General features: G+C 48.3%; 1 protein-coding gene across 2 annotated transcripts in view; it reads right to left on the minus strand.

The window, feature by feature from the left end:
* Positions 1 to 10013, minus strand: part of Hk1 (hexokinase 1) — a 106143-nt gene that overhangs the window by 83804 nt on the left and 12326 nt on the right. Inside the window, exons 1-2 of one of the 2 annotated variants that reach the window (XM_031348720.1) lie at positions 7633 to 7658; positions 2823 to 2917 (exon numbers count right to left, since the gene is read on the minus strand). In XM_031348720.1, the coding sequence (XP_031204580.1) occupies positions 2823 to 2849 (27 nt within the window). In that variant the 5' untranslated portion in view covers positions 2850 to 2917; positions 7633 to 7658. Of the gene's footprint in view, positions 1 to 2822; positions 2918 to 7632; positions 7659 to 10013 lie in introns of those variants that run through there. The other variant, XM_031348721.1, reaches the window with a different exon arrangement.

The following is a 10013-nucleotide window of genomic DNA, read 5'->3' on the forward strand; positions in this document are numbered from 1 at the left end:
CCCACCTGGCCAGAATCCCGTGTCCCGCGGAACAGGGACCCCGCGAGAAATCCCGGTCCGTGGCACTACTGGAGGAATCCAAGGATACAGGATACCACAAACGCAGAGACCAGTTGGGACTGCGTGTACAGTGGGAACAGGCTCAGTGTAGCTCATCAACTAACAGAGGCTCATAAAAACTGAGCTTCCCTTGGGCTGCCTGGGGGACGTGCCAACTTTTTTTTTTTTTTTTAAGTGAGCTAGTTGAGCAACACACATTTTATTTTATTTTATTTTATTTTATTTTTTAAGATTTATTTATTTATTATATGTGAATACACTGTAACTGTCTTCAGACGCAGCAGAAGAGGGCGTCAGATCTCATTACAGATAGCTGTGAGCCACCATGTGATTGCTGGGATTTGAACTCATGACTTTCAGAAGAGCAGTCGGTGCTCTTACCTGCTGAGCCATCTCTCCAGCCCCCATGTGCCAACTTCTAATGCCTGGTTCTCAATCTTGAATCTGAGAACCCCGGAGCCCACATGTCTCTCTGGACTCCCAAGTACCGCAGAGACCACGGCTAGACCCATGGGTTGGCGCTGCATTCCAGACCAGTGTGCAAGCCTCCTGAATACCACATGGTGCCTGTGACACTGGCTGCTTTGTGCCACCTCGCCGGGGCAGGCCTGGACTGCTTTACAAACTCTTGGTGGCATTCTGCCTGGGGCTGGCCAAGCCAGACAGGGCACGGGAAGGGGGCAGGGACATCCCAAATAAACCTCGTGGTTTGGAAACTCTCTTCCTTCCCCAGAGCAGGAGACACTATTTTTTCCACACTGGCTGAGGAATAGAGGAGAAGGCTGCGTGGGGGATGGGGTGGCTTCAGAGGTCCGGAGGCCACAGGGGCTCCTCATATTGATGTCCTTTGTGACTAGCGCGTTCCACCGTAACCCACACATGGGCTTTAGGGTTGGCAATCGAAAACGAGGTGGAGAGCTTCTGCCCAGGGGTTTGAAACAGGGAGGAGGAGGAGCTGCAGTGTGGCTCCATTGATAGGGTGCTTGCTCAGCATTCGTGAAGCTCAGGGTTCGATCCCCAGCATCCCATGAGCTTACTGTGGTAATTCTACTGCTCAGGACGGTGGAGACAGGAGACTGGGGGTTCAAGGCCAGCCTAAGCTATTATGGTGAGAACTTGTCTCAAAGAGGGAGTAAATTCGAGGAAGAATACAAAAACTCAATGTTCTGGAAGGCTCTGAGGGAAGGAAAACGCCATCTGGGCCAGACTTTTCAAAGGCTCTCTCAGAGTGGATAAAAGGTGATATTTACACTACCACTCCAGGGTGAAGGCACTTTTTGGGCCCCTCCATGCCCAAACCTCTCATCTCTGTCCAGATCAGCACCCTAAGCTTGCTCTCCCTGAATCTTTTTTTTTTTTTTTAAGATTTATTTTATGGGGCCAGGCAGTGGTGGCGCACGCCTTTAATCAATCCCAGCACTTGGGAGGCAGAGGCAGGCAGATTTCTGAGTTCGAGGCCAGCCTGGTCTACAAAGTGAGTTCCAGGACAACCAGGGCTACTCAGAGAAACCCTGTCTCGAAAAACCAAAAACAAAACAAACAAACAAACAAAAAAACAACTCAAAACAACAACAAAAATAAAAATAAAAATAAAACAAAAAAAAAACAAAAAACAAAACAAAAAAGATTTATTTTATGTATGAGTACCCTATAGCTGTCCTCAGATATACCAGAAGAGGGCATTGGATCCCATTACAGATGGTTGTGAGCCACCATGTGGTTGCTGGAAATTGAACTCAGGACCTCTGGGAGAGCAGTCAGTGCTCTTATGCTCTGAGCCATCTCTCCAGCCCCCTGTTCTCCCTGATTCTTAAGGCTACTTAGAATAAACATGACCCCTAGGGCCGATCACCCCATTCGTTACTCCTATAGCTCTGAGGAGTCCTGGCCCTCGGAGCATGTAACAAGTGCCAGACCCGCTTCTGTCCTTGAGTTTACACCCATGAGGCACATGAGTTCCCCCACCCCTTAAAAGAAACAACTATGATCCTCCCTCCTGGGGCCCGTGTGCAGCAAGATGGGTTTCGAATGAGCCAGCTATTCACAGGAACACAATCTGTGCTAGCCACATTTTCTGAGGTCTGCGCCAGAGTTCAGGAAGACATTCTTCAATGTCGGACTGGGCAAAGCCTTTGGGGGAACTCAGCCCAAGGGGCTTCCTCTAGAGAGCCAAGCCCAGATTCTTGCTTATAGTCCATGCGCAGGACTGTGTAGTATAGTTTTAGGAGAGAAGCGACTAGCCAAGAGGTTGGAAGGCTCCCCTTGGGTAGAAAACCACAGATCTGATTGAGAAATTAACGCGTACTGAGAGCCAGAGGCCAGATGGAAGGCTCTGGCCCACCCTGTGATGTTCTTGCGATGTCTTAGGTCTGAGCTGGACCTCAGGCAACACCCTGAGGGAGGAGGCGGAGTCAGGCATAGTATGTAGGACCCTCTCAGAGGCTGGGGAAAACTGGGCATATGATATCTGGGCCATGCCAGGTATTGGTGAAAGAGGATGGAGTGCGTTGGCTTCCTGAAAGACTAACATGCCAGGTGGACTCAGATCCACATAATAGAAGGCTTGCCTAGCACACAAGAGACCCTGGGCTCAATCCCCAGCACCATGTAGACTGGATATGGTAGGGTATGCCTGTCTTCCCAACACTTGCTAGGTGGAAAGAGGAGCCTCAGGATTTCTAGGTCCTCCCTGGCTACGTGGAGGTTGAGGCCAGCCTGGGACATGTGGGATCCTGGGGAATGGGGGTGGGGGAGGCTGTTACCTGTCCTCGCTGGCAGTTCTGTCCCATAGTGGAGAGGTGCTGGCTTCGCTGTTTTCCCAGGGGTCTTCTGTCCTCAGAAGCGGGGTCTCCTGATCCTAGAGGAAGGTTAAAGTTCAGAAGAGGCCAGAGTCTCTGCAGCACCATTGTCTCCTCACCAGCTAAAGAGCTCAATACCTTGATACTGAAGACTGACCCCCCAACTAGAGTGTAGTTTCTAGAAGGATCCATGAGCCCAGGTAAAGCCGTAAGCCCAAACATAAAGTTTCCAGCAGAGCATTATTCCGGAAGCACTTCCTGGACTCTCAGCTGGAGGTGGAAGCCATGTACTTCCGGGAAGCAATCAGCAGACCTGGGGAGAGGCCATCTTTTCAGGAGTGTGACCTTCATCCTGGTTTCTGTTTGCCCTCGCCTGTCTAGCTTAAGATATGGTATGAAGACTCTCAGTTCTAAAAAACAAAGCATGGTGCTCATTTTAATGTCCACGGATAACAAGCAAGGGGTTTTGTTTGGTTGGTTGTTTGGTTGGTTGGGTTGGTTTGATTTTTCGAGATAGGGTTTCTCTATGTAGCCCTGGCTGACCTGGAACTCACTCTGTAGACCAGGCTGGCCTCGAACTCAAAAATCCGCCTGCCTCTGCCTCCCAAGTGCTGGGATTAAAGGCGTGCGCCACCACCGCCTGGCAAGCCAGGGGTTTTTAAGAACTCAAAATCATGCTCCTGCAGAAATAGTGTCCATCCATTTAGGTATGTCTCCTTCTTTGCATTTCTCACCAGATCGCTACATATTAACAGCACAAAAACAGAGACATGCTACACTGCTCTTTGTTTTACATTGGTTCTGTGTCGGGTGCATGTGTACCACCTGGAGCATGGGAGGTCAGAGGACAACCAGCAGCAATTGAGTTGAGTTTCCCCTTCCACCATGTGGGTTCTGGGGATTGAACTCAGAGATTCAGGTTTGGCAGCAAGCACCATCGCCTACTTGGCTGGCCCTAAAATACTTTAAAATCTACCCTTTTTTCCATGGAATACTGAAAATCATTCATCTCCTTTTTTCTTTTTCTTTTTCTTTTCTTTTCTTTTTTTTCTTTTTGAGTATGGTGAGGGTTAAATATGCTGAGTATACTGAATAATTAAAATTTGCTAAGATAGTACTTACTAGGGAAAAAGGAATGACGAGTCAATGCCTGTGTTACCTAGCTTGACTAGGGTAATAATTTCACTCTGTGTGCGTGTCTGTGTGTGTGTGTGTGTGTGTGTGTGTCTGTGAGTGTCTGTGTACCTGTGTGTGTGTGGTGTGGTATGTGTGTGTATGTCTGTGTGTGTGTGTCTGTGAGTGTCTGTGTACCTGTGTGTGTGTGTGTGTGTGTCTATGTGCCTCTGTGTGTGGTATGTGTGTGTGTCTGTGTGTCTGTGTGTGGTGTATGTGTGTTTGTGTGTCTGTGTGCACATGTAATACCTTAAGTGCATACAGTTTGTCCATTTTGACACCAATAAAGCTGAGAGGTGAATCCTACCCAATTAGTCATGACCGGTGGTCTCTGAGAGACAGAACAGCTCCCAGCTGTTACTGTGCTGTGCCTAACAGTTGGAAGGCTGCAGCTACCTCAAAAGAGTCCCCTCTGCTGGAGGCCTTTCCTACTCCAACTGGGGAAGCCAAGGGCCCAAGCTTTCAAATAAGGGTACAGTGTCAGGCAGCTGGCCCTGGTAGCAAAGGTTGGCAGTGGACAGTTCTGCTGGAGTGTGGCACACAAGCACAAACAAGACTGGCTGATTTTCATGCTTGAGATATCTTTACAGCATCGGATTTTGATTAGATGTTTCTACTTAATCCCTCCACGTGGAGGTTTTCTGTAAGAAAGCAAATGGAATTGGCATTTGTATTCTCCAGGATGCTGAGGAGCAGCAGTAACTGGATGGATTGCTTGTGTACGGATACCCCAGTTTAATGGGGGTGAGAAGGCTGTACCCCTCACATAGTAAAGTGTTGGATGTAGCTCTAAGATGAAGCTCAGGTGCAAGGCAGGGATGCGTAGCTCGCAGCCCTGCTTTTACTAGTTTTTACTAGCTTTGATCTCGGAAGCCGTCATCTTGACAGAGTCTCACTAATGCAGGCCTGGCTATCCTGGAACTATGTAGACCAGGCTGTCCTAAAACTCTAAGAGATCCACCTGCCTCTGCCTCCCGAGTGCATGCCATCACACCCTGCCTGGGAAGGCTTCTCAATGGAGTTGCAGTTCCCTTAGCTATGACATTGGGCATGATCACGGAGCCAAAGGCTTGTTCATAAACGATACCGGTGTCTGGTTCATACCTAGGGAATGCTCCCTGTCATTGGTGGACCGACTGAGAGGGCCGTGAAAAGCCTGAGTGGAGGCACAGCCTGCTCAGGTAAACTTCAAGGCAGTGGAGGAACTTTCGAGTTTTGGGTTTGTTTGTTTTTGGAGACAGGGTTTCTCTGTGTAGCCCTGGCTGTCCTGGAACTTGCTCTGTAGACCAGGCTGGCCTCGAACTCAGAAATCCACCTGCCTCTGCCTCCCAAGTGCTGGGATTAAAGGTGTGCGCCACCACAGCCTGGCAGGAAATTTTATTTATATATGACCTTTTATTTACTATTTTAAATGAAAATTTTTTTATAAAACTTGATAAATAGTCAGATGTATACATTATCAGACTGAGTACACACACACACACACATACACATGCACATGCACACACACACACACGCACAGTTTCCTGGTACCTTGCCTGGTCTGTTTTAGCCTCTTCATGGTCAGTAGGGATGTTCCCATCATGCCTACATGGCTTCCTCTGGGTATCTCTTCCTTTCTTTGCAGGAATGTTTCAGGCTCGATTCTGGCTCTGGGGGACCTGGCTTAGCAGCCAAGCGTGCAGTGTTTCTGTAGCAATCCTTTGTCTTGACTTAATCCCCCTCGGCATCTCCTTCTGTCTTTCTTTTCAGTGTGGTGGCTATGAACATAAGCTCTGAATGCGGACATGGCACCCACCGTGCTGGTCTACGCTGGCTGCTTCCTTCCTTGTCTCCACACTGTTCCTCTGTGCTCTCCTGTTTTCATGTGTATGGATGTTTTGCCTGCGTGTATGTCTGTGCACCACGTGGAAGAAATACCAGGGAGGGCTGGTGAGATGGCTCAGCGGGTAAGAGCACTGACCGCTCTTCCGAAGGTCCTGAGTTCAAATCCCAGCAACCACATGGTGGCTCGCAACCACCCATAATAAAATCTGATACCCTCTTCTGTGTACTCATTTATAATAATAAATAAATCTTTTAAAAAAAAAAAGAAAGAAAGAAAGAAAAAGAAATACCAGGGAAGACTAGGAGAGGGTGTTGGGTTCCCTGAGACTGAAGTTACAGACAGTTGGGAGCCACCATATGGATGCTGGGGACAGAACCTGGGTCCTCTGGAAGAGCAGCCGGTGCTTTTAACTGCGAAGCCACCTCTCCAGCCCCTTTATGAGTTTCTACATTTTACCCAAAAGGACTCAAGAGTGTAGCTCAGTGGTAGAACTTGCCTTACAGGCACCAAAGGCTCTAGGTTCGATCCCCAACACTGCCAAATGAATAAATAACTCTCAACTGTTATTTTATACAATAACTCTCAACTGTAACTTTTAGGAGCTGCTCCACATAACGACAATATTGATTTATTTAATCATCAGAGTTAAATGTATATACATTTTAAAACTTGAAATGCAACTCCTAAGCCACCAGCTCATCTCTGGAAGATTTAAGGACTTTCACTATCTAATTCTAGACAATGCCCGTTATGGAGTTAGAGAGGTGGCTCAGTGGGTAAGAATATTTAATCACAACTACAAGTACGCTGGTTCGAATCCCAGTACCCACATAAAAAAGGCCAGATGTAACCACATGCCTGTAGCCCCATCTCTCTCCGAGGGGATTAGACAGAGCTCTGTCCCTTGCTCGCTCCCAGCCTTGTTCTAGGTTCAGTGAGAGATGCATCTCGTGGGAGGAAGGCAGAGGGTAACAGAACAGGGCACCCCACCATCGTCCTCTAGCCTCTGTGAGTATACATGTACCTGTACCTCACCCCAATGTGTGCGTGCACACATGCACACGCACATACACACACACGTGTGCTCATGCATGCACATAAAAGGAAATGTCCATCATTCCCTAGAGAAATTTATAGCCATTGGCAGTACATTCCCCTAGCCCAAGACCACCTATCTGGCCTCTTCTGGCCTTTAATGCATATAACCTCAAAGTAATTAAAATGCATGAGCTAGGGGCTGAGCGCCTAAGAATATTTTACAGACTGGCACTCGGCAAAGGCTTTGTCTGGTCCTCACTTCAGCTTTCTATGTAGAGGTACTGCTGTGGCCTCAAAGGCTCCGGCAGCCTGTGCTGATGAGACTCAGTAGCTGACCTGGCCCAGAGCGGAGACAGAGCCAAAACCATGAGCATGTGCTGGCCCAGATCTCATGGCAGTTCTTGCATCTTAGACTCCAGGTACAAAGACTAGGGTACCACCACATTGGGAGTAATTTATGAGGTTTTTGTCGTTTACTGTTTTGGTTTGTTTTTTTTTTGTTTTTGAGTATTCAACTCTGTAGTCCAGACTGCCCTGGAACTTACTATGTAAACCATGATAGTGTCAGACTCAGGGCAATTCTCCTGCCTCAGCCCACAAAGTGCTGAGATTTACAGGCGTGAGCCACCACATCCAGTATTTGTGTATGGTTTACCTTTGTCATTATGAGAAAATACCCTCCTCTCTGTACTAGACGGACTTATAAACAGGGACACCCCACCCCCGCACACACACCTGACTGCCTTCCCGGCACAGGGGCACCTTCCCCAGCCTGTCTTGGACCATGCAGCATCCTAGAGAGAAGTAGTGCTCCCCATCTCATTGGTGAAGCTGATGGAGAAGCGAGAAGATGGCGCTTGGTCCTCTTTCACCCTCTGCTAACCACCAACTGTTACCCAGAAGATGGGTGGGGGAGGGGAGGGAGCTCTGAGCATCTGTTGGAGGCTCCGTGATGGCAGGTCTCCCCTAGGAGGTTGTTTAGTCCGGAGGTTAGGCAGAAACGAGGAGTATATCTGTGGCCCGCCATGCTGGCAGCTTGGCCTGAGCTGTGCCGTGTGGTTCCATCTGGGTGGGCAACTCCTGCTGGATGTGTGGACATTCTTCATCACCTCATGGGCCCTGCAAGGCCCGGACCCTCTCTGGGACAATGAGAGTGTCTAGAACTACCCACCTTCCTTCCAACAGAGTCAAAAACAACTGTCTAAGCCAAGTGTGTGTCTTCCCTCCCAAAAAAAACTGGCCTAGCCACCATGATGGGTTTCAGATGAGAAGTTTTTGTCTCTTGGATCAGGGTCTAAATCTGAGGCTTCTGACTTCTCACTGGGACAGTTACTCCAGAGCCCATGGCTCATTCCAGGTTTGCTGGTGACCGGGCTCGTTCCTTGCCAGCTCTGGCTTCCCTTGTGGTGGGGACCCGCTCTCACCAATTAACATAGAGAGCCGAAGCATTTCCTCATGACAGTCCTTGTGCGGTCTTCCCGGAGCTCAGACAGTTTCCCAAGCTCAGGCATGTGTTACATAGCAAGACTGAGATTTGAAAGGGGGCTGGAGGGGCTGGTGAGATGGCTCAGTGGATAAGAGCACTGACTGCTCTTCCGAAGGTCCTGAGTTCAAATCCCAGCAACCACATGGTGGCTCACAACCATCTGTAATGAGATCTGATGTGCTCTTCTGGTGTGTCTGAAGATAGCAACATATAATAAAGAAATAAATAAATACAGTTCGAATACATGCCCTGCTGATCTTCTGTTCACCCCAACTTTCCAACCGTGTCAGGTACTGAGGATTGAACCTAGAACCTCAACCAGCTAGAAAAGTTATCCACAACTGAGCTCTATCCCCAAGCCTTATTTATTTATTTGCTTATTTATTTATTCATTCATTCATTCATTTATTCATTCATTCATTTATTTAAAGGTTTAAGACAGGGTCTCTTTAAATTGGCCTTGGACTTGTTCTGTATCCCAGCACGGCCCTTACGTCTCCTCAGTCCCCTCACCTCAGCTTTTTGAGTGTCTGGGGTTATAGGTCTGTGCCACCCTGACTTGCCACTCACTGTCATGTCTTTGTCATGTTGTCCCTCTACAGCGCTACAGCGTCAGTGCAGACGCTGAGTGTGGTCAAGTTGGAAGGATCCAGAAGCACATGAGAGATAGGCTTCTGGGCATGCCCGTGGGCAACGACCATAAATGAATTGATATGGGAAGACTCATCAGAACTGTGGGCAGGACCTGGTGTGGATCCTGGACTGTATAAAACGGAGAGAGCAAGCTAAACGCAGCACGCATTTATCACCTTCTGCCGCCTGATTGTAGATGGGATGTGATCAGCTACTTCAGGCTCCTGCTACAGCAATGCCCTTGCCCGAATGGTGAGCCAGAATGAACCATTTTTCCTTTAAGTTGTTTTTGTCAGTGTTGTCTATCACAGTAACAGGGGGAAAAAAAAAGAACTAAGACACTGATCTGCCAGGGAAAGCCAAACCAGGCGTGGTGATAGGGCACACCAGCAAAGAGGCAGAGGCAGGAGGATGGTGGATCTGAGAACAGCCCAAATTATATAGTGAGATACTGTCTTTGAAGTCAGCTAGGAGAGCAGCTAAGGAGACAGTTGGTAAAATGTTTTTTGTCTTGCAAACAGATGACATCATTTCGGTCTCCAGGACTCAAGGAAAAAAAATAGCCAGGCATGATAGTACACGCTTGCAATGTCAGAGCTAGGGAGGCAGAAGCAGGTAGATCCCTGGGGCTTGCTGACCAGACAGCCTCACCTGATGGGTGAGCTCAGATCCCAGGGAGAAACTGTCTCAAAACGTAAGGTAGATGGCTTCTGAAGAATAATATCTGAGGTTGTGTTTGGGCCTATACACACATACACACACATACACACACACACACATACACACGCACACGCACATACACATGCACACACACACATATACACATGCATGCACATGCAAGCATGTGTACGCACGCACGTGCTCACAGGAACATGTGTACCTGCACACACAGAAACATATACATACGACACATACAAAAAAAGAACAAATGGCCTGGCAGTGGTGGCGCACGCCTTTAATCCCAGCACTTGGGAGGCAGAGGCAGGCAGATTTCTGA

This window comes from Mastomys coucha, unplaced genomic scaffold, assembly GCF_008632895.1.
Source record: "Mastomys coucha isolate ucsf_1 unplaced genomic scaffold, UCSF_Mcou_1 pScaffold3, whole genome shotgun sequence".
In the NCBI taxonomy this organism is placed as follows: domain Eukaryota; kingdom Metazoa; phylum Chordata; class Mammalia; order Rodentia; family Muridae; genus Mastomys; species Mastomys coucha.